The sequence below is a fragment of the Onthophagus taurus genome, chromosome 3, assembly GCF_036711975.1.
Source record: "Onthophagus taurus isolate NC chromosome 3, IU_Otau_3.0, whole genome shotgun sequence".
NCBI classification, from domain to species: domain Eukaryota; kingdom Metazoa; phylum Arthropoda; class Insecta; order Coleoptera; family Scarabaeidae; genus Onthophagus; species Onthophagus taurus.
Window position 1 is genome coordinate 4,422,603 of NC_091968.1, and position 25,637 is coordinate 4,448,239.

General features: G+C 33.8%; 2 protein-coding genes across 3 annotated transcripts; both read right to left on the bottom strand.

Annotated features, from left to right (window-relative positions):
* Positions 1-589: 589 nt before the first annotated feature.
* On the bottom strand, positions 590-22,145 carry LOC111417516 (3'-5' RNA helicase YTHDC2-like). Of its 2 annotated transcripts, none has more exons than XM_071195421.1 (10): positions 22,021-22,145; positions 12,762-14,145; positions 12,171-12,661; positions 11,939-12,112; positions 11,220-11,872; positions 2,488-2,635; positions 1,636-2,421; positions 1,423-1,574; positions 1,239-1,369; positions 590-724 (listed from the first exon to the last, which is right to left on the bottom strand). In XM_071195421.1, the coding sequence occupies exons 2-10, from the start codon at positions 14,107-14,109 to the stop codon at positions 639-641; spliced, it is 3,969 nt and encodes a 1,322-aa protein (XP_071051522.1). In that variant the 5' UTR covers positions 14,110-14,145; positions 22,021-22,145; the 3' UTR covers positions 590-638. The 2 variants fall into 2 exon arrangements, with proteins under 2 accessions (XP_071051522.1, XP_071051523.1); XM_071195422.1 differs by lacking the exon at positions 22,021-22,145 and adding an exon at positions 21,453-21,625.
* Positions 22,146-23,426: 1,281 nt separating this feature from the next.
* LOC111417512 (venom carboxylesterase-6-like) lies at positions 23,427-25,432 on the bottom strand. The gene is made up of 4 exons (XM_023049814.2): positions 25,112-25,432; positions 24,956-25,055; positions 24,163-24,903; positions 23,427-24,113 (listed from the first exon to the last, which is right to left on the bottom strand). The coding sequence occupies exons 1-4, from the start codon at positions 25,361-25,363 to the stop codon at positions 23,482-23,484; spliced, it is 1,725 nt and encodes a 574-aa protein (XP_022905582.2). The 5' UTR covers positions 25,364-25,432; the 3' UTR covers positions 23,427-23,481.
* Between the last annotated feature and the right edge of the window lie 205 nt (positions 25,433-25,637).

The window sequence follows — 25,637 nt, forward strand, 5'->3', positions numbered from 1 at the left end:
TAACACAAGACCTGGAACTAGAATCATTCGGGTTTAGCCGTCTTGAGAGACGTGCGACTAAATCCGAATGTTTCTAGTTCTAGTGTTAGTTCTAGTATTCCACTTTCACTAGAACTAACACAAGACCTAGAACTAGAATCATTGGGTTTAGCCGTCTTGAGAGACGTGCGGCTCATCTTTTTCCAAGTAAAACTTTTCTTATGCAAAACTACCCAATGGCACAGTGCAAGCGTATAGTAGTTTCGTAACTATGGTTACTGCATTCATATATTGCACGTTATATGAAATTCCCAGTAGGGAATTGCAAAAAGAACTGACTCAGAAAATGGTTGTTATAGTTATGGACATTATTTAATTGACTGCTAACAGAAAGTGATTTAATATGAAGTTAAGTGCTTCAAATTGTTTCAAGTATGTTTCAAAGTTTTCAAACACTAAAAGGTGATTGAGGAGATTAATTACTGTAATATTCGATATCTTGTGTACCTGTAAACACTTATAAAGGAAATTTTATTAAATGTGATAAATTTTGTAAGTAAGAAATTAGTTTTTATCAGAAAGTATTTTTTAATCAATAAATAAACACTAATAAAACATAAAAGTCATTTTTTAATAGTTAATTCAACAAATAACAAAAATTACCACTGATGATTATTTCTCCTTCCTCTCCATCCACCTCTCCAACGTGGTTTCTTATAACCTCCACTCCTTCTTTCAGGAAACTCTGAAAAAATCACCCAAAAAAGAAAACATATTAGTTAAGCAACTGGAGTTTTAAGAAAACTTAATACTTACAAGAAAGTAATAACATTAATTAACGTTAATACTAAATTAATTCTAACTTATCTGTTACTTCTTAATAAATAAATTAATCTTCTTATTTCATAATCGGATGTGGATAATGGTGCGGAGATGATGTGGAGTGATCAGGATTTAACACATTAATAAACACATTTACAATACGACATAAACTACATGCACAAAAAAAATGCAAAAAAATAAAGTTAAAAATAAGTAAACCGTAACAATTATTAAGCTAACATAGAAAAGGATAATTTATTAAAATGTTTTTTGTTAAAGGAACTGTACGAACATCGTAGATAAATAATTTTAAAAGAAATGCGATCAAAATGAGAAAATTCTAAAAGAAGTGTTTGGAAAAAAGAATATTGTTCGGATAAGATGAGGTAATAAAAAGATTTGCTTTAAAAATTATTCTTAAAAATCAAGACCCCTACCCAAAATTGGACGTGCGAAAACGTTAGGTTGATCGTTACGTTCCATCATCAACGTGGCTATTTTTATGCCAATCTCCCTACTAATTTGATACCCATCCACGAAATAATTGATCCCATTTGGAAAAAATCCCCTAAAATTATTCAAACAATAACAAATTATCAATATATTTAATAGGAAACTCACCTGATTTGATCGTATGTAACTCCTTGTGTAGTTAACCAATTAATTTTGGCAGGTGTGTTATATTGACCGTCATTGGTAGACATTAATTGGGCTAAAGCTTGAAATTCCGAAGTTCCCCGAACGTTGTATAGAAGAAAAGTCTTTTGATTTTCCTAGGTTACAAAAAAAAAGTACAATTAATTAATAAATGAAATCAAATTTAATTATATATACCAAGAAGCTCCTAAAAACCTTCCGCTCAGTTTGCGGGGCGAAATTCCAAGTTCCTTGCGATAAACTGATCATGATATTGCTCAATTCCAATGGACGGATAACATAAAATATTGACGACGGACCAAACGATATAGGACCAGTCGCTGTCATATCAATCAACACATTCGTTGGAATACCAAAACGGCGATGATCGCTAAAAACACCATCTTGAGATGTGCTTGGAACGTTTGCTCCATTCCCGCTGGTATGACTCAATTCAGGCTGTTTTGAATGTGGTCCGCAACCTTGTCGTTTAGAAGAACCAGTTTTCAAACAAGGTTGGTATTGTTTCGAACTACCACTTTGATGATCGTGATTATCATCAGCATCATTTGGAATTCCATTAAAATTTCTTTTAAGAACCTGCTGATTCCTTTCAACATTATCACCGAAATTAGGTTCCATATTTGGATCGAAGTCGTTCGATGATTCGCCGTTTGTGTTAAAATGCAGATATCCATTGCTTCCTGGTGGGAGTCGTGGCCTTTTTCCAAATTCAAACGGTTGAACAAGATTAAAATAAGACTCTTCGCCTACAAGAACATAATTAAAAAGTCCGAGAAGATCCATTTCGAATTTTGTAGTTTTAGCAGATGGTTGCGTGACGTGACGTTGAATCATGTCGTTTAAAGCAAGTCGAAATTTCCACACTACATCGCCACCCAAGTTCACGTTTAAAGAATCATCGATTTCCATTATTGACGATTCCGGATCAAATCGCAAAGTTGAACCAGCGGTTAAAACAATCTAATTTTTAAATAGAAAAAGTTGTTTTAGTTCTATTTGGGTGTCTAATACCAATAATTAGCTTACAGTTAATGGAGTAACAGCAGTAACTCCTTTTAAATTGCACAAATTCCCAAGTTTTGACATTTCATCAAAAACAAACCACAATCCTGATGAGTATTCCATGGTTCCTCGAAGACACGAAGTCGAATGCATTAAAACCCTCTTTTCATTTCTATCAAATAATAATTTATTAAATTATTTAATTTATTATTTAATAGGCTCACTTTCATATGAAATGTCTAAAATTTGAACTACAACTTTGAAACTTCGGTAAAATAATGCTTTATTATCAACTAAGAAACGATGAAAGTTTCCGCCGAAAGAACTCAACTTTCAATATTTTCTTCCTAGCACTGTAAGTTAATTTGATTGTCAAACTGTCAAGTAGACGCCTTGCAATGCCCCCAATGCGACGTCGGTCGTCGAAATTTTGATATGAGAGAGGTGGGTCTCGCATTTCGAGAGATTGGGAGAAGGCTGAATCGAGACCACACTACAGTTGCTTGGATATGGACTTTATGGTCAGAAGAAGGTATTCAGATGCGCTGTCCTGCTGGAAGACCCTTCCGAAGAAGCAACGCACGTGAAGACCGAGTCCTTAGGCGGATGGCTACCAGGGATCGATTTCAAGCAACAAGGTCAATTGCTGTGGATTGGACGAGAGCTTTGAACGGACACTTGTCGATTTCAACTGTTTACAGAAGAGTTTCTTCCTTTGGGCTTCATTCATACCGTCCTTATCTTCGGCTTCCATTAACACCTCCACATAAAGCAGCCAGACTTGCATGGTGTCAAGAACGACAAGGGTGGGTTCATCAATAGAATGACATCATCTTCAGTGATGAATCAAGGTTTTGTTTATGGATGAATGATAGTCGTAGAAGGGTGCGACATCGCGGGGAAAGACGTCATTTGGAGTTCGTCCAAATGACACACAGCCTTAACAGGGCTGTGTGTCCGACACACAGCCTTAACACCTGGGGTTATAGTTTGAGGGCTGATATGTGCTGGAAGAGGGTGTTTGCCCACTACACCGTATCATACTATGAGCGTAACCGTATCGACACATGCAAAAAAATATTCTTTGTATGAATTATCATGAGACAATGTCCACTGGACCGTTCCGGCACCGACTAACGCCGTACCGTGCCATGCCCGACCCGGCAGCAATTCCCAGGGAGGAATATTTTGCAGGTGCCGAAACGTTCCGTGCATGGCACGCACCGATGTGCATAGGCTGCCCAACCGCGTGGTTACGCAAACATCTGTTTTACTATTCCTTTCGCGCTTGAACACTGCAGCAGGTTCAGCAAGTTGTTAAATATGGAGGACGAAAAACTAATGAAATGTGTTCGTAAATACGAATTTTTATATAACCTTCAACATCCAAAATTGATATGGATACTCAAAGGAAAGAGAGAGCCTGGAGGGAAATTTGAAATGATGACATTCGAAAGTACTGAAAAAATTTTTCTTCATCACCAATTAAGTGTCTAAATAATGTGCAGTATTCTCACTCAGCTTTTCATTCTTTTAGAGCATCGTGAATCCAGTACCATCGTCGCTGTTTTTGCGTTACTTCTTCTTCCTCGTCCAAAATAATGGCCAATCATTGCCAATCGTCTGATAGATAACTTTCTAATAGCCATACCGTCGCTTTTTTGATACTATCCGCAGGTAGGCGCAACAGCAAAAACTTACTAGAGACTACTGATTTACTTTATACTGTAACTAAACGAGATCCGAACGGGGCATCTACAGTTTGCATACACGGGCATAATACGCCTTTCATACGAGAATAGAACGCTGTTGGTCCATTGCAGTGGGCATAGTAGTGTTCGGAACGTTTTCTTACGTGCTTGACACGTTCCTGTTATGGTCCTAGTATGGAAGGGTGTAGTGGGCAAAGACCTTTACATGTCGTTACATCGATAACGTTCTGGAACCGGTGTTAGGTACCAACACCGGTTTCATGAAGACGTTGCAGAATGCCACACAACAGGATAATGCAAGACCCCATACTGCTGTGGTTACAAGAAGGTTCCTGGAGCAGGTTGGATTGCAGATTTTGCCCTGGCCTGTACGGTCATCGGACTTGTCGCCAATTAAACATGTCTGGGATATGATGGGTTGGCGACTAAGACAAGTACCCAGGCCTCCTGAGAATCTGGATGACCTTCGACACCATCTAGAGGTTGCATGGAACGAGATACCCCAGGAGAACATCGATCACTTAAGAGGGGTAATTCTTTTTATGGATATTTTTTTTCCATAAAAAGTTATCTGAACATCTTAAGAATGTGATAGCAAAATTTTAAAGCGAAATTCTAACTACTTCCGTTAAAATAGCGTATTTTCCCTACTACCATACATATGAACCACGTGACTCACGCGTGATTAAAGTAACTCACGCATGATCACGTGATCAAAAAAATCGATTATTTTTATAGCAATATCTTGTTTAACCTCTTGATTCTATGAAGTTACAAATGAACATCCAAATCACCAATATTGTCCGTCAGGATCCGAGAGTTAGTGCGAGTGGAAAAAGCTAAATCAAATGGGTCGGATTCCTTGATGAAGCATCCAACGCCATTGCATCCAGATACTCAGAAACACATATATTCAATTTATGAAGATTTATCCCGAGAAAATTTATTAATAAGATGTTTGGGGGGCCACACTCAAAATGCCAATGAAAGTTTCAACTCCACTATTTGGCGATTAAAAAGCTTAAAAATAGTGGAAATTAGTACACATATTGCGGCTAGTTTATTTAATGAAGGACACAGTAGCATTTTGGAAATAATGAGTAAATTAAATATAATTATTGGGAGGGAAGCCAAAATATACTCTGAACAAAGGGACGAATATCGAATTACTCGGCAGGAACGACGTAACGAATCTCTGTTTAAAGAAGCTCGAAAAGCACAAAAAGACAAGTTGGCGATCGAAAGTAAATTTTATGAAGAAGCTGAAGGTCTGTTATATGGTCCGGGTATTGCAGACTAGTCAACAAGTTATTTGTAATTGAAAAAAATTTGTTTTTACGACTTGAAACTTTAACGAGTTTTTTCTCAAATCAATATATTTACACTTTATAAGCACGATAAATAATAAACTACTTGACTGAGTTTCATGAAATTTTGTACACATATAAATAGTAATATCGCCTTCTATTTGAACCTCTAAGTATACATAAGTTATTTTAAAAAACTACTTTTTTATTAATTTATACAGTAAACCCTCTATTTTCGACCACCTTTAAAAAACGGTCACCTCTAGAAGCGGCCAATTGAAACGACATTTTAAAAAATAAATCCCACAAAAGTTGTTTGAAGAAAATTCCAATCTAGAGCAAAAGAGAAAATTTCGTAAAACCGAAGGATTCTGTAAAGCGAGAAATAGAAACATCACCATATTTGGACCTTTATTAAAAGAAAAAGCAGTGGAAGCAGCCCAAAATTTGAAACTTTTGAGTTTTAAAGCTTCAAATGAATGGCTTGAAAAATTTTGTCGAAGACATGAAATAAGCTTTAAAACCGTTTGCGGGGAATCAGCTGATGTCGACCTGATCAGTGTTGAAGCATGGAAAACAAAGTTAAAATTGATATTGAAGAACTACTTATCAAAAGATGTGTACAATGCTGACGAAACTGGACTGTTTTATCTTGCAATGCCGAACAAAACGTTTTCTCTCAAAGGCGATAAATGTACGGGTAAAAAAACCCCAAACAAAGATTGACAATTTTATTTTGCGCAAACATGGAAGGAGACAAGGAGGATCCGTTAATCATCGGGAAAAATAAAAACCCTCGTTGCTTTAAAGGATCGCACATCAACAAACTTCCTTTAAAATGGGAGTGTAATAAAAAGGCCTGGATGACAACAGAGATTATGACTTCGTGGCTAAAACAATTTGATGAAAAAATGAGAAAGCAAAATAGTACTTTTATTTCTGGATAACGCCACGTCCCATCCCAAACTTACATTAGAACATGTAAAAATAGTGTTTCTTCCTCCAAACACTACCTCACATTGCCAGCCATTAGATCAAGGGATCATCAATAGCTTTAAGTTAGCTTACAGAAAATCCTTAATTAAAAGGCTTTTAACATTTACAAATGACGAAAGTTGTTTCGAAGATGCCGAAAAAAGTATCAATTTGACCGGTGCCTTAATTTGGATAATAGCAGCTTGGAAAAAGGTTTCTCCAACAACCATTTCAAAATGCTTTGCAAAAGCCGGATTCTGCAAGAATCTTGAACAAGAAGGCGATTTTGAGGAAAAGGATGAAATTCCACTGGCCCAGCTTTTTTCAGGTTTAAAAAATATGCCAAACATAAACCTGGAAAATTATGCGTCTATTGATTCTAATGTATTAACTGAAAATCCCAATATAGACATCCAAGAAATAATCAACGAACTAAGTGACGATAAAGGCAATGATTCAAACAGTGAAAATGATGTTGAAGTATCTGAAAGTTGTACGTCAAATATTAAGAACATGACTGAAGTATGTGCAAAACTAAGGGATGTACACAGTTTTTTATTTTGTAACAACAAACGTGAACTAGCTGTGAAAGTTATTAACATTTTAGCAAAATGTGAATCTCAGGTGTTACAAACGAAAATTTAAAACTTAAAACAAACCTGTATTGAACAACATTTCAAGAAAATGTAATTTCATTATACTTATAATTTTGCATTAAATGAAATGATCAACACGATTTATTCACTTATCTATTACCTCTCAATAACGACCACCTCTCTTTAACGGCCATTTTTCCAATAAATTTTTGTGAGCGCTATTAACCCAGATATGCCCACCGTACTACATATAGTACACGCAAATACATGTTTTAAAATTTATTAGAGTATTGTTTCAACCCGATTGTTTTATGTGTACCATATGTAGGACGGTGGGCATTCGGATACCTCTTATTTTTTCTATTATTCTAGAGGTTTTTTGTTAAACGAGGCTTTGGTAATGTTAGAAGATGACAACGAACTGGCAGAAAATGTCGATTCTTTGACCATTTTCCACCAGAGAATGCTTGCGGAGATCAAACCGATGAAAATTCTGGAGAGGATAATGCCACAAACCTAAATAATTTACCTGGACCACAACTTCAAGCTCCAGCTGAAATAAATTTCCGAAATATTGACTGCCAGAATCAAAATCAAAAGAATGATGACGATTTTTCTTCAGACGACGAAATTCCTCTTTCAGCCTTGAGGGTAAAGAAAGCAAGGGTAGAAAAAAATACGAAAAAAAGGAAAAGTTATAAATGGACGGATAACGACTTGGAGCCTAATAATATAATTTTTAATGGCCAAGTAGATGAAAATGATAACGATGTATGTCCTTTGGAGTTATTTTCACTTTTCTTTGATGATGAAATACTGGATCTAATAGTAATCGAAAGTAATTGTTATACAAATCAGAAGAATCACCACCTAAGAATAGAGAAAACAGAAATAAAAGCATTCATAGGTGTACTATTACTCAGTGGATACATGCAAGTACCAAGAAGGAGAATGTACTGGGAGTATGAAAGAGACAGTCAAAATGTGTTGGTGTCTAAAGCAATAAGTCGAAATAATTTTGAATGTATTATGTCCGATTTTCATCTTGCAGATACTACTAAAATAGAAGTAAGAGTATCTGAATAAAAATTTTTTAGAAAATAGTATATGCATTGCATTGATGAAGCCATGGTACCATACTTTGGTCGTCATGGCTGTAAACAGTTTATACAGTTATAAGTATAGTGCGTACGGTGCTGGGCCTGCTGTTGTTTTAGAATATGCCGACGTTTTGAAGAAAAAATGGCCTAATGAACCAATACACTTTTTTTTGACAACTTCTTTTCCACCTTGCCGCTATTGGAGCTTCTATCCAATAAAAAGTTGAGAGGCACAGGCACCATTCGTGAAAACAGTATACCAGCTAATCCTCTGATGGATTCTAAAAAAATGAAGAAAGAGCCAAGAGGATGCTACGATTATAAAAAAGTTAATGGCCAAAATATAATTGTTGTAAAATGGCATGACAATAGTATTGTCACTTTATGTTCAAATTCAGCAGGGGTGAATCCAATTCATTCTGCGAAAAGATTTTCTCGAAAAGAAAAGAAAATTATTCGGGTAACATTTAGTCAATTTATACAACGCCAAAATGGGAGGTGTCGACAGATATGATCAAAATTTGAGCCTTTATCGTATATACCGTATTTTCTCGAATCTTATCCGCACTCGAATCTAATCCGCACCCCGATTTTAAAAATGCATAGTGGTAAAAAAATTTAGTTTGCGAATGTAATCCGCATCTTTCTTTGAGCAATTCGACAACACCAAAACAATGCGATGCTTGTTGTTAACCATAAATATATATTTTTTCCGTTGACTGACGCTGATGCACCTAAAGAAACCTTGCTTACGACGAGTTTTTATTAGACTAGACTTTAAATTTACCAAGCCAGAAAAAATTGGAAAATAAATATAATTTTAAAAATAAATAGTAATGCCTAGCACGAATTCCGTTCATATACTGCCCTCGTAGTAGCTCGAACGTGGTGTGTGCTTAATTAATAATTATACATATAATAGGGTAATTATAAAAAAAAAGTAGCAAAAATCTAAAAGGTTCTTCTATACAGCAAAGTTTAAAGAGATGTTATTAAGTTAGTGTTAAGGAAATCGAAAAGCTGGTACAATTTTTGCTGATAACGAGAGTAACGTTGCAGCTGTTGCGGAAAGACCAGGTAGCTATTGGAGATTGTGAGGCATCGTGCAAAAAATTTACCGGGCCAAAGAAGAGACGATTTCATGAAATTGACGAGGCAGTTTTCTAGTTCTCTCAAGAAAACGAAAAGAGGGACTAAGAATTTTTAATACTAGCTAAGGTTGGACTGTGGGATTTATGCGCCGAATTGTGTTATCGTTGAGGCGCAGAACTACACTTTCCCAAAAGCTCCTAATGATTTTCAAGAAAATTTCAATTTGTCTCAAACTGTAAATGTCAACAAAATGGTAGTATATCTGGATATGCCACCCAACTACACACTGGAAAGAAGAGGTGTGTGGGAAATTTCTTTATAAACGAATGGTTGCGAAAAATTGCGCATCACACTGATGCTAGCAGTAACAAGTGATAGGGAAAAATTGCTGACATTACTACTATTGAGAAAAAAACCATTCTGAAATCTGAAAGACTTCCCGAATGAGGTCCTAGTTAGGGCACAACAAAAAGGATGGATAATTGAAAAGCTGATGATGGAATGATTAAGACAAGTATGGAGTCGTAGACCAGGAAGATTATTAAATAAGGATATTAATTAATCATAGATGATTGCCCTTGGTTTAGACTTCTTGTCACAATAATAATACCTGGTGGAATAACATCCATACTACAACCTGTGTATGTATATGTATATTAACAAACTCGAGAATTAACAAAACCGGGAGCAATTAAAGGAGCTTCTGAACTTGTTCAGTGAGTGTAGGCGACATGGAAAACGATCCCTGAAAACAATATTATAACATCATTTAAGAAGTTTTGTATAATCCGAAGATGACGTAATATGGGAAGAAAATGATACATAAAAATGTAAATATCGTTCTAAAACCCTTAATAAAGTGTTATTGTTATAATGTGATTTTATTTTACTATTTTCCAAATTGCAACTATACGACTGCGAATCTAATCCGCACCCGATTGTAATCCGCATTTGATTTTAGAGCACATAAAATTTGTAAAAAAGGTGCGGATTACATTCGAGAAAATACGGTATGTCAGAGAGAAAAAACAGTATTTTCCTCTTATAGCGCATTGTATTGACATGTCAGTCCACAACGCCTTGCAACTACATAGGAGAAGTGATGGAACACTAGATCAGCTAAAATTTAGAAGAAGAATTGCCACCACACTGCTATTGCAGAATAAAAAACAAACGACTTCAAGAGGACATATGTCACATAATGAAGATGTATATTCGTTTTGATCACAGGGACCACTACGTCATACCTCAAGATAAGCAGAACTATACTATATAGTACGGCTTGAATTTTGTATTTTTCAAAATAAATTTTTAATTTGCTTTCCAAATTTGTTTATGTATAGCTTAAACACTAACCTCTCAGAACATCTACTCATAAACAACCACCAAATTTGTATGGGCATATCTGGGTTAAGAGGTTTTACTGTATATCAATATTTTCTTAAAAAGTTTTAAAATTATATTAAAACACCTGTATTTTTTAAATGCTTATTTTTTTTTTAACTTTTTTTTGGTTCACATAGAAGATGTTGGGAACAATTTAAAAGCATTCGCAAGTAATTCTAACCACTCTAGCGAATACTAGAATGTTTGAAACGGAACCGCTCACTCCATAACGTTCCTCTATCTGATCACTATTTGCCGTTCGCCTATAAAAGTTTTAGCATATGTCAATACATATTTTTATAAAACAAAGCATCACTAAATAGTAGTGGGTATCAAACTTATTTTATCGCGTCTAAATGTACTTCCCCCCTTATTAGAAAGCATGGGTAGGAGAGTTAATGCATGCATAGCCATGCGTGGGGATGCAACCCACTACTAGCTTTTTCTTGAAAAATGTTAATTTTTGTTTTTTTCAACTAAACTTTCATCGTTTCTTAGTTGACAATAAAGCATTATTTTACCGAAATTTCAAAATTGTAGCCTAATTCTTAATGGGTTGTGTATTTCATGTGAAAGTGAGTGTATTACCTTGAAACCACTTTATTGTGATGCGAAAACGCAACATTCGGATATAACCCCGCACATAGCGCTGCTTTAACAATTGGCCAACTTCTATTAAATTGCACTAAATTCCTAATGCCACTGGAAACCGGCACCAAACCAGACTGCCTTAACAAGCTAACCAAATGGCATCTCGTCGCCGAAATCATATCCAAACAACTCGGACTAACGTAATATTCGCGATAAAACTTTCTTTCCGTCTTAGTTAATTTCGCTTCTTGCCATTTTTGGTAAACCATTAACAGGGCCATATGGTCGCTGAACGTCCCGCAAGTTAACGATTTCTTTCGTTTCCCAGCTTCGACTTTTTCGGAACCTTTCGTTGGTAAAACGAAAGGATCTTTATGGGTCAAAGTAGCAACGACGGTTAAAACGGGATCGAGGCATTTAAAAATTACCGAATAGATTAGCATTTTACCCAAATGGGGTTCGATGCAGAGACGAAGTAAATGAGAACCAAGAACGGTTAGGCTTTCGTTAGAATCGAGAGCTCCAAGCGAAACTAAATCGTTTATCGCATTCACTATAACGTGAGTGTTTGGGGCTTCGAGGGCTTTTGAAAGAAAATCGGCTATTTTCATCCCGTGTGGGGCGAGTTGTTTGGTTTGGAGGCAAAGTTCCTTAAAATATCAAAAAAATTAGATTAAGGAAAATCGGTTTGATTAAAAATTATAAAAAAAGCTTACATGTAAAGGTACCGTGAGTATTTCCGGTATGGTATTTATTAAAAGCGACTCATAACGCGTCCTAGAAAATATATGATAACATTTTCCTGGAGCGCATCTTCCAGCTCTCCCGGCTCTTTGTTTTAAAGAAGCAATACTAATCCATGTAGTTTCCAAAGTAGATGTTCCATTCAACTTAAACCCCAAAAGAAAATAAATTTAAAAAAACTTATTTAATCAAAATTTATCTCACCGAATCGTACGATTTCTGTTTAACTTTCCCAGTATCAATAACATGGGCAATATCATCAATGGTAATACTCGTTTCAGCAACATTCGTTGATAAAATCACTTTGCGTTGTTGTGATCGCTTGAAAACGTCGTGTTGCGCATTAACCATCATGCTTCCGTGTAATACGCAAATTTTGAGAAACTTCCCAACAGGAGATGCGGATAAAGCTTCAAGTTGAAGCATGATATCTTCGTAACCCGGAAGGAATACGAGAACCCCCATATTGTTTTTAATCTCAGTTTGATGGATATGTGTGATGATCGCAACGATTAAATCGTGGTCGATTATGTCTTCAAGAATCGTTTGATTGTACAGACTTAAAACGTCATTGTGAACTTGTCTCTTCATGTATTCGAAATTTCGAATCAGGGTTATAACGCCGTTATGGCAGTTTTGTTCAGCCATATCGATAGCTGTGCAATTTTCTTGTGATTTTAATGATACATCAGCACCTAAACCAAATTTTTTTATTATTCTTGTAGATATAATTAATAAACAGTCTTTCTCACAGAAGTGAGAGTATGAATAAATAATATAAAAATAATTTTTTACCTAAATTTAGTAATTTTTCAACAAATTCAATATGACCATTAGCCGCCGCTGCCATCAAAAGCGTGTATCCTGTACCACTGTGCTGATGATTAACAGAAACTTCTTCGGATAAAATAAGATGTAAGACTTGAATGAAATTTTCTTCATTAGGAATTGAAATGTAATGCAATAAAGCTTCATCCATTTCTCGTAATACATCTTGATCGACTACTACAACTTCATTAATTTTATTACTTTCGGCTATTTCATTATTTTGTTTGCTATTTTTTTTCTGAATCAATTTCATCTGTTCAGACTCATAATTTAATTCAAGTAATATATTTTCGAGGAAGTAATGTTGTATGGGATATGTTCTTCCTTTGACTTCAACTTTAGCGACGTTTCCAAAGTAATTCTCGAATAATTCCACGTCCAACGTAGCCGACATTAATATTAAACGCAAATTCGGGAATTGTTTTATACATTCTCGAAGACTGATCAAAACGAAATCGGTAAATTTATCTCTTTCGTGGATTTCGTCGATTATTATGTAAGATACATTCTTCAAAACGGCGAATCCGCTCATTAATGTACGCAATAAAACACCGGTTGTACAATAAATTAGTGAAGTTGTGGGTCCTAAGCAACAATCTAATTTTATTTGGTAACCACAAGTTTCGCCAACTCGTTCCCCTCTTTCAATTGAAACCCTTTCAGCTACAGCAACGGTGGAAATTCTCCTTGGTTGCGTGCAAATAATTCTACAAGGTTTATTAAGTGAATTTGAGTATTCCAAGAGGTATTGAGGAATCTGAGTGGTTTTTCCCGAACCGGTTTCTCCGGAAATAATCGTAACGGAATTCCTTTCAATCGTTTCCAAAATAAAATTTCTCATTTCAAAAACGGGAAGATTACTTCTAAAATCAGCAAATTCATACGAACTCGGGGCATTGACAAAAGGGGGATCCCCAAAGCATAAATTACCCTCGCTTCCATTCGTAATAACAACCTGATGAAGGTCGTTAAACGTAGCAGTGGGCCCGTTACAGTTATTCATCACGAAATGCTTCAATTTACTCTTAGCGTCGTTACCAATTTTAAATTCAAATGTACCTTGATTTGAAGTTACGTTTTTAAACATTGTTAAGGTTCGATTCGGCTCTTTTCCTTTCGATTTTGATTTCAAACCCAAACGGCGGCACTTTTCGTGGATGTATTTCCGCTCGACGTTATTCAAATTCGGTTTGAATGTGAACTCGGTGACTCCGGGATCTGCACAGAAATCTCTGAAAATTATGTCGATCCCAATGCGAAAATCCTCGGTGTGCTCGTTCTGCAAGGACTGTCTGTTTCGACGGTTTGCGTACATTTTTTTTATTGTTTGAAGTCAATTCAATAAAACGATCTAAAAATTATTTAATTATTAAATTAGTTAATGTTATTAAGGCCCAATATATCCCGATAGGAAATGACTTAAAAATGATGTTAACAATATAGTCACGCACAAAATCAATTTGATAAAGTTAAAATTAAAGTAATTTTCATTAAACTTGTTGAGATTACAATGTATGTATATTTTCGGGTGAAATACCCTTGTTTGTTATAGGCCCCATACACAGGCAAACAAATTGCGCAACAATCGCTGTATTGCGAAAATTGTGTACTGTATGGTGTTGGTTGATAATGATAATAATAATAAATTTATTGACATAATAAAAAAATACAAATTAAAAAAAATGTATACATTTAACTACTTAATGTATAAATATAGGCAAAAGGGTCGATTTATCGCGTAAGCGATATCTTCGAAAGGACCCAATCAGTCAGCCGTATATTGAATATATAAAAAAAAAGAATAAATAAATGGCAAACTGCTACGTTAAATCTATGATCACTAAAACGGTGCATAATATTAGTTGCAAGAATAAAAGAAGAAGAGAAGTAAAAGAAGAAGGAGAAGAAGAAGTTCTCAGGAAGATACTTGGAGAGGAAATAAATGACGTTTTAGATGGTTTTTAAATGTCATAAAGTGAGGAATATTACGAATCTCAGTAGGCAGACTATTCCAAAGGGTTATGGCCTGCACAGTTAACGATTTATGCTAAATCTCAGTACTATGGGTCGGGAACATAAGCAGAGAATCTAACTGAGATCTAGTGGGTAAACCATACGACGACAAGCGTTGAAATATACAGTAATGATACCCTGATGTTTGATTGTGAAGAACAGTATATAACATAGTCAATATACGAAACGATCTACGGTTCTGACAGCTTAATATCTGTAAATAATTACGGTATGGAGTTATATGTTGAGATCTCTCGAGATCAAAGATATACCGTACACAGTTGTTTTCAAGTCTTGATGCGTTGCGCAACTGGCTGCAGAATTCAAAATTGTTTGAAATTAGTTGGGCGGCGCTATTCATGCGCAAACAATTGTGTTGTGTATGAGGTTTGTGCGACACATTGAGCAATAACGACTGGTTTTTGTATATGTGGTGTTACCATGACCAATAATTCACCAAAAGTAGTGGGATGTATTCGTAAATATTTTTATAGTCTAATGGTGAACCCAACTTAAGTTCTTTGAGAAGATTTGCGTGGCTAAAAAGTGATCTTTCCTTTAAACACTCTTTCATACATACTCTCTGCTTTCTTTTTCTAACACCATCTTCCAACGTAACAGTAATTATTATAGCTAAGCAGGTTGCTTCGTCAGACGGCATGTTTCCATGCGTGCACAAGCAACTGAAGTTTGTATAAAATTGTGTATAGTGTATGGGTAACCTTGTTTGCACAATAACATGTTGTGCAACGTCAGTTTGCGCAATTTGTTTGCAAGTGTATGGGGCCTATTAGGTTTTCGATGCACAATGACTGATTACCTAACTACCTGTCGCCAGATAGACTGTGTGTCAATAGACTGTATGTGTCTAGCCTAATAAGGGATTGGGTTTAGAGCAGTAAAAAAATGTTAACATGCAGATCTACATTCTTTGCAGATATATTTAAGAATTTTGTATCGAAATAAGATTTTTAGTTACATTAATGAACATTTAAACTATTACAACACCTCCTAATATAATGTAGGATTGGGTTCGGAGCAGGGGGTGGGTTGAGGGGTTGAAAAAAAAGTTAACATTCACATCTACACCAGCAGGTAGATGGTAAATAAAGACGTTTCAGTAAGTCCTATTGAGGTTGAACTTTATTATTGTAACACAAAATCATGTATAAATAACATAATAACTAACACATAGGGCGATACTCAGCATGTTAGAACAATTAACGTACATTTGACCAATCATTTAGGACAATTATTGAGCATCGATTCGGAAAATATCTTCAATCAAAGTAGTCTCTAATGGAAAAGATTGATATCTATAGAAAACATATTAAAATTTGAAAATAAAGTAAGGCATAATGATTGGATATCTGTCCTTGAAGGGTTGCCATCCGATTTTAACAAATTTCGCAACCGCTTGTTGAAAATTTTTGAACAATATTTTCCAAATGTAGTAAGAAAGTGGGAAAATGTTGCTAAAGGGCCAATCAAATGGTGGTCAAAGGAATTACACCAAATGAAACATACTTAAGAAGCACTAGAGGTTATTAATCAGGTTAAGAAAGATCAACCATCATTACACGTATACAAATGATACAAGGAAGAATACCTAAGAAAAGTAAACGATACCAAAAGATTTCACATTACCAGGGAAATTAATGAGTCAGATAATAAATAGAAGACAGTATGGAAAGTAATAAAAACAGTATACAAATATAGCTGATTCTGTTTCTATTATGATTAACCCTTGTACGACCAAGACTGGGTTAATAATGACCCGAAAACAATATTTTTTTGCAAATGACCCGATTGTGGTCGTTTACGTGGTAACGACAGACAGTTTTTTATCGATATATGAATTAACAAACCTAACATTCCTTGGGATTGTTCGTAAAAATAAAAAGTGTTTGCCAAAAAATATTACTTGAAATAAAAAATCGAGCTTTGTTCATCATATTCCTTATGTACAAAGGAGATAACTTTAGTTTCGTATATAATCAAACCAAAGAAATTACAAACTAAATATTGTCTTGAAATACAGTTAAAAAAACTCTTGGACAAACTCATTTGAGAATATAGTTGCCGCAGAACTACTAGAAGTTGTAGGAGATTGAGAATGTAGGAATTCATATTGCGAAATTATTTGAATTAATAGGAAAATGTTTTTACAGATGTTACGAAATGTTACGAGATGGCACGTTTGTATGGATCGAAACCCATAATTCTATAAATTTAAAATAAAATTAATTTTTATGTTAACGAGTTGGTCGTTGAGTAGTTTAGTATTTTTTTGATTATTGTGCCGATATATTTCCATCATCTACTGAAGGTCCACACGAAAACTTTTCTCGCATTTGTGGATTAATTTTACTCCTTCGAAATGCATAGCATGGTTTGTTTCGTTAATGTGCTTGTAGATGTTAGAGTTTTTTTTTTCTTATGTTCTTTTAAGCGCATCTCTAGTTGGCGTCCATCAGAACATTATACGGTTGTAGGATACATTATTCTGAAGCGATCTTTCTAATAAGATTTTTTTGAAATGTTTATAATAACCGCACGGGAACTTTAAACGAACTGTTTTCGTCCTATCAGCAGATCGCAAATCAGACTCAGGTAATCGGTGCCACCCTCGGCGGGTCCGCTACGGCGATGATAACTCGTTTCCCACGTGTGCTCACCAATAGATTCGACACGGAAAGAGAAATAAACTTTTTCGGTGAATCAAAGTCGTCCGCTATTGGACAATAGCGGATAACTTTAAACTGTTCCCGTGCGGTTATTATAAACATTTCGAAAAAATTTTATTAGAAAGATCGCTTCAGAATAATGTATCCTACAACCGTATAATGCTCTCATGCGGAAGATACGGGACAGCCTGTATATGCAGATTGACATTGTGTGCAATTGACTTTGTAAATGCCACTTAGTTGTAAAATGTTGTTGTTGGTTTTTAGGTGGTGGTTGGATAAGATTTTAAATATAGAGGTTTTGTTATTAAAGGCTAACGTTATGTTATATTTAACAAAGATTTCCGTCACTTAATGAGTAATGGAATTTTATGGAACAGCTTTGTATATTGTTTCTTTTTCTTGTTTTATATAATTCTTATTCTTTAATTATTTATTCTTGTCTATCAGTTTATACGGGGGTTATCCGTTATCTAAGGCCAATTGTTGTATAAAATTAAATTCAATGGTGAGATCTTCATTTGATAGCGGATAGTCTAAGTAAGGTATTATTGTAGATATCATGGAAGGTTTTCTAAAGTTGTTGTATTTTATATTTCCAGAGGAATGGTCGAGGTTTAGATCGAGGAAATTAATGTTTTTATTAATTTCGATTGTCTACATGAGTTGTTTGGTTTCAAATACCCTTAAGTCCAAATTTTTCGATTTTGAGAAAACGGCAAAAAAGTATTTTGGCATGATTTTGGCGTTAATAATTCAAACATAATTTATTTGTTATTAGAAGACTTACTGAAGTTTCAAAAATTCTATAACCACGTCTTTTGAAATAGATATAAAAATCACAAAGTGGATTTAAAAATGGTGTTTGGTTGCGTTTGCTACCAAACTGTGGATTAAGGCTCATTTGAATCTGAACAAAATGGATTAGGCATGAATTGAAAGTGAATCAAATCTCTTTGTAGCTAATAACAGGAAACTTTATTTTTTGAAAGATATGTTATTTAAAAACTGTACTTAAAAAACTCTTAAACTGTAACATCAGGTATATTTTCGGTTGATTCACATAAACTAGGCTCTTCGTCCCCACTGTCTTCTCGAGAATCGCCAGGAATATTATTGTTCTGAAATTTTCCCAACACATCTCTATAATAAGCCAAATTTTCTACCGCTCTCCAGTTCTTTCCATAATGTTTGCTTAACAAGTTATTTACATCTCTCATTTTCAGATCTTTTGGTTTCACTCCGGTAGGAATTTCTTTTGGCTGGATATTCATGGCGGTTTGGTTTTTCCTAAAAACTCCTTTGAATGTTCCGGTGTCTGAACGGTAAGATAACTCACCTCGAATGGTGATGGCGTTTTTTTTGCCACGTCGTATAATATATCTCTTACATTGGTTAAATTTAAAATGCCACTGAGACACTGGCTTAAGGATTTTTTGACCAGCACCTTTCCAATCACTATCGGGAACATCTTTTCCAAGTTTAAAAACAGTAGCATGTTCTTGAAAAATATTTATGTATTCTTCTGGCATTACAATTTCTTCTTTCTTTCTTATTTCTTTTTCGATAGTAGCAAAAACCCTGTCAGGTGGAATGTAGGAGTGCCCAACCACTGGGAATACCAGCTCGATTGTTCTAATAGAACTGCTTATACTGCTTAGCCATTTGAACAACATACATATCATAATGGTATTTTTATTTTGGCCGCCGCATCCATCGGCGACCAATCGAAGTGTATCTATTCCCTCTAAGTTACTATTGTTTAAAGTGTAAAAGACGCAGCTTGCGATTTCGTTGGCGCCCTTGGCATGTTCATCTTCAGTCCACGTGAAAATTTTAACATTATCTTTTGTTAACGGAGCATGTGAGTGCCCCACTACAGTAGTGAAGTTGTAAATGTACAGTTGTCTACTATAATAGGTACTTTGATCTGGTATTTTGGGCAATACCAAGTTTTTCTGACCATCAAAAGAAATTGTCAGAAGGCCGTCCCGTTTCTCTTTTAGCTGTTCAAAAAATGCTTTGGCCCTGAGCTTATGTATTCGGTATTCTGTAGTTAGCACTGTTTTAATAGATGCAACCTTTTCATTTTTAATTTTTTCCCGGAGTTCAAGACACTTAGAGCAAACATCGGTGCTAGGAGATCCAAAGCCGATGTTGAAGGAAGTATTAAAAATAAATCGAAAGTAGCTCTCTTTAATATCTAAAGGCTGTCTATTTGATTTGAATTTTTAACTCAAATCATACTCAAATCATTGAGTATTTTATAGAAAACAACTTTTTCTAACAGATGGCGTATATATCTCATTTTTGCCCAAAAATGGATTTAGGGGATATTGAAACCAGACAACTCACATATCTTATCTATTCGACAATGTGATGTTTAGATGGATTTTTTTTGTGAACAATACATATTGTTCTTCGATATGATTTAGAAAAATATCAGATAGAATACTGGATACCCATTGGTAGTCCTTCGATTATCTCATAGTATTCATCATTAAAACAACAATAATTTTGAGAGACTACATGTTGTAGTAATAAATTAAGCTGGGAGACAATTTTAGCAATTTTAAAATGGTATCTAAAAATTATATCTATTAAGTTCAAAGTATATTTTATCGGAACGTTCCAATATAAGTTGGTAACGTCGAAAGAAATTAGTTTTGTATTTGTTGTATCGATATCAAAGTTTTTTTCAATAAATTGCCTTGAATTTTGATACTATATTCAAGTTTGACATCGATTTGTTGAAAAATATTCAATAAAAATTGTGCAATTTTTGATGTAGGAGAGTTCATGTATGCAGTATATGATATTTCACGTTCTAAGAAAAACAAATTTTTCAACTTGTATTTTATATAAAAAACAAAAAATTGTTCAACGAAATAACAAATTTGTAATTCTTTTTAATCATAGATTCGAGTGATGATGGCTTTATAAGCCGAAACAAGTATCGGTAAATAAAACAAGCGAGTGAGAAGTTGATTTATATTCATTTTCCTATTACTAGAAGATGGTCATTTACATTGTTTATGAGTTATTTGGACATTGTGGCATACAATGCGATTATTTGGAATTAAAAAGTACTGATTGAGGTGGAAATGTTTTTGAAGGCATGCTACTTATCTAACCAGAAATAAACCGAAGAGAATACCAAATACTGTAAAAATTGCAATTGGTCATCAAGGTCGAGGAATTATACATTGTAACCTCAACAAGTTTAGTGAAAATTACTTTACTTTTACACCTACACATTGTTTATTTCATAGCCTATGAAATAAACAAGGGTTAGGTATTAACCGATTTAATATGAAAATGCATGATTAAGGGCAGAAAACGTGACGTCACATCGAAACTTTAAAGTGATTTTTCGATATATTATGTTCTACACTTTGTTTTTATTGTTAACATCTTTTTTAGGTCATTTCCTATCGATTCAAAAAAATCGTCGCTTTTACACTGCTAATTATTAATTATGATAAAAGCTGTTATTGAGGTTAAATTGTTATTGCTTGTGTCTGAAGTTAGTTACATCATAAACTTAGAAGAAAAATTTAGGTATACGTTATTTAACACTTTAATTATGGAATTATTGATAATTACTATTTAAAAACTTGAAATAAAAAAGCTAACTTTAAATAACTTATCAATTTGAGGTTATGTTGGATGAACTTGACGCATCACAAGCCGCCATGTTTTTTTCTAGAATGTTCTAGAATGTTCCAGAACGTTCCAGAAGGTTTTAAAATCAAAAATTTATTATTAAATTCACCTTAAAATCGCATAAAGAACAAAACGGCGTTCTTTTGCGATTCATTTTATAAATCGTTTTGATGTTTTTCAATAAATTTTAATAAAAAAACATATTTTTTTCAATCTTAAACATGAAAATCGTATCCCAAACAAAACCCTCAAAACGACGGCGTTTTAAATAAATAATTTAAATAAATCTTACCAAAATGTAGAAAAAAAGAACTGAGAGTCAAATTTTTTCACCCTTCTTCAACGAAGAACTAAGCAAAAGTGGCTATAAAAACAGGTTGGGGGCTTTTATAACCGATAAAATGTGATCTTCATTTGTTTTAAAAAATGTCAATTTCCTATTGGTCAATACAAAAATTGCCATGTTGCCAAATAAAATTTGAATTTTGTAACGGATTTTTTTGGGGTTAATTATTTCAATATTAAAATAAATTAATTTTTTTAATTAAATTAACATTTTAATTTAAACTAATTCAACTAATTTCAATATTAAAGAAAAACAAAAACAACCCTTTTTTTTGTAAGAAGTAATTAAATTAAGTACAAAAATAATTTATATATTCAATAAATAAACCCAAGATGCTTAAATCAAAGTCTGCAAGCACGTGACGCATAAAAACAAGCTGTAAGGTGATGAAATACGATGATTATAAAAAAAATGTCTCAAAACGATAATAAACCCTGAGACAAATCAAAACATAACCTTAAAACTTCGAAACGTCACGGAAATAAGAAGTAAAGTATCCATAAAAAATTCTTACCTGCCACGAAAAATTCTAATCACTACATACACATAAATTAATTCTCTTATAATGAATAAAGAAAACTCTTAAATCTAACATGAGACTGCGAGGCTACACAATTCAGGTTCTCAAAACTTGTCGAGACAACAATCTGGTTAGTATACAAATATAAAAAAATTAGAAAACAATCAACAGTTATTAATGCATTATAATTAATATTTAGAATATATTATGTAAATTTAGTAATTTAACTCATTTTAAACGATTTTTTAATAATTATTTATAGATTTTAATTGAAAGTAAAAATTCGATGAAGTGTGTATTGGGTTGCATAACTAACGATTATTAAATTTCAAATATTAATTAATTAATAAAAAAAATAAGTATTTAATCAATTAGATATTATTTTAAATTAAAAATATATTAATATTTTTTTTCCGTATTACTTTTATTAAAAGTACGCCGTACCCGTACGTCTTTTAAGACTGCTAAACCCGAATGATTCTAGTTCTAGATCTAGTGTTAGTTCTGGTTTTACACTAGCACTGTTATTATGTAGAACTAACACTATACCTAGAACTAGAATCATTTGGGTTTACCCGTCTTTAGAGACGTGGGGCTAAACCCAAATGATTCTAGTTCTAGGTATAGTGTTAGTTCTGGATTTATACTTGCACTGTCACTAGAACTAAGATTAGACCTAGAACTGGAAACATTTGGGTTTAGCCGTACGTCTCTTAAGACGGCTAAATTCGAATGATTCTAGTTCTAGGTCTAGTGTTAGTTCTAGTTTTACACTAGCATTGTTAGTATGTAGAACTAACACTATACCTAGAACTAGAATCATTTGGGTTTAGCCCCACATCTCTAAAGACGGCTAAACCCAAATGATTCTAGTTCTAGGTATAGTGTTAGTTCTGGATTTATACTTGCACTGTCACTAGAACTAACATTAGACCTAGAACTTGAAACATTTGGGTTTAGCCCTACGTCTCTAAAGACGGCTAAACCCAAATGATTCTAGTTCTAGGTTTAGTGTTAGTTCTACTTTTAGTTCAAGAAAAGTATACAACAATCTAGCGCTGTATAACAATTAAAACTATAACTAACACTAGACTTAGAAAGTTTGGGGTTTAGCCGTGCGTCTTCAGATCCGAATTTTTCTAGTTCTAGGTCTAGTGTTAGTTTTAGTTTTACACTAACACTGTTACTATGTAGAACTACGATTTTTTAATAACTATATTTATGGATTTTAATTGAAAGTAAAAATTCGATGAAGTGTGTATTGTGCTGCATAACCAACGATTATTAAACTTCAAATATTAATTAATTAATAAAAAAAATAAGTATTTAATGAATTAAATATTATCTTAATTTATAAATATATTAATTTTTTTTTCTGTATTACTTTTAGTAAAAGTAAATCAATTTTTTTAATTTTATTAAATTTATGTAAAATGGGTTGCATACATAAAAATTTTACAATTCATCTTTTATATTTCTTGAATAATCTTCATTTTCTTTTAGCCCTAAGCTTTTCCAAAACGCATTCGAACCCAAATCGTCACCAACTTCCATTTTGAAATTTTCGAATCCATTAAAATAAAAATAATCTAATTTTCCTTTCGAAATTGGTTTCCAATCAAAATCATCCAACATCGGCTTATTCGTTTTCATGAATGATGTCAAAATCTTTAACATCACGTCTTTAACTTTTTCGTCGTTCTCGTTTAACTTGCCGAATTGGTTGGTATTTAAATAATACAAGCTTTCATCTCCATGAGAAACTCCTTTATCAGTATTCGGGACGTGGAACAATTCGGAATATGAATGTTCACCTCGATAAGCAAACATAAACATGTAAATGGGTGAATTTGTTATTCGACGTTGTACTTTTATTGATTTTTCCATTCCTCTATAAAAATGCCTATCGCTACAAGCCTTAACGAGTTTTTCGAAAGTAATTGGACCATCTCCAAAGTAATGGGAGCGAATTTTTTTGGAAACGTCTGATTTTTTCGTTTTCTCTGGAACTGTGTAGTTATAATCAAAAATGTGTGGTGCGAAATTTTCCCAATCTTTATCAATTTCTTCTAAATCGTGGTAATAAACTAAAATAAATTAATCAATGAATAATAAAAACAAATACTTTTTTTTTACATCCAGCTGGAAATAATCCTTCTTCAGTAGCTAAAGCAACCAACCATGGTAAATCTTGAACCTCACCATCGGCTAATTGTGTAAAAGGATTCCGTTTCAAAAAAGCACCTTTTAAATCTGGTTCAATAACAGGCCCAAACGGTGAAAAAGGCATTCCTTTAACGAGTAATTCTTGGGTGGCTTCGAAAAGTGATTGTGTTGATCTTTGCATAAAACAATCCAAAATTTCTTTCGAAGTCAAATCTTTTTTATTACACCCCAACAAATTAGCTAATTTTTTAGCTTTAACCAATGGAGCTTCTTGAATAACCCAAGGATCTAAAGCCGTTCCGCTGGCTGAGTACCCGCGATGAAATAATCCTTTAGATAAACTAGATAAAAAGTGGAAATGTACGCTCGCTCCACCAGCAGATAAACCGGAAATGGTAACCGAGTCTGGATTTCCACCAAAAAATTTTATATTTTTTTGAACCCACTTTAAAGCTAAGTTTTGATCCTTTAATCCGTTATTTCCTGGTACTATTTCATCTTGAGTGCTTAAAAATCCTAACGGACCTAAACGATAATTTATGGAAACGGTAATTGTGTCTGTGTCCATAAGATATTTTGGGCCGAAAAGAGTATGAGGGTGTCCCAACATAAAACCGCCACCATGGATAAAAATTAAAACATCCAAATTATCTTCCGGAGAAATTGTCTCTTTTGGGACATAAACGTTTAAATAAAGGCAATCTTCACTTGCTACAAAAAGAATTGTTATTAAAGCTTTGAGGTTGAGTGAATTAATTCTTACAAGGCATTTCTAATCCAGCTACACTCTCTAAAAATTGAATACAAGAATGTTTTGTATTAGCCATCCAAGTACCCGTCCAATTATAAGGTTCTTCCGGTGGCTAAAAATGATTAAAGTTTATTTTAGACGAAAATTAAGGTTTATTTTTAAAAATACCTGAAATCGTAACTCTCCAATCGGTGGTCGAGCAAACGGAATCCCTTCAAACCCAATAAATTTCCTTCCATTATAACTGTTACTAAAAAATCCTTGTAATAATCCATTAGATATTTCAATTTTAGGTGCTTCTTCTGTGGTAAAAACCCCCAATTGTAAATTAAGAAACACAATGAGTAATGTAATAAATTTTATAGAAGTCATTTTTGCAAAGTGATTGGAGAAACGTTTCGTTAGAGTGATAAACCTCATCTCGAGCTATCTTTAAGTTGTTAGATAAACACTTGACCTAGACGTTTTGGAGATAATTTCGAAACGGGAGTGTCAATAAAATGATCGATTATTGTTTAAAGAAAATTGATATAATTGGATTTTTTTAAGCTTTAAAATTTTTACTTTAAATAATTATATCAATAATTTTATGTTTAATTATACCGGCAATTTCATTTAATTCGCAATATATGAATGCAGTAACCATCGTTACGAAAGTAGTATGTACTTGTACTGTCCCACATAAAATACAACA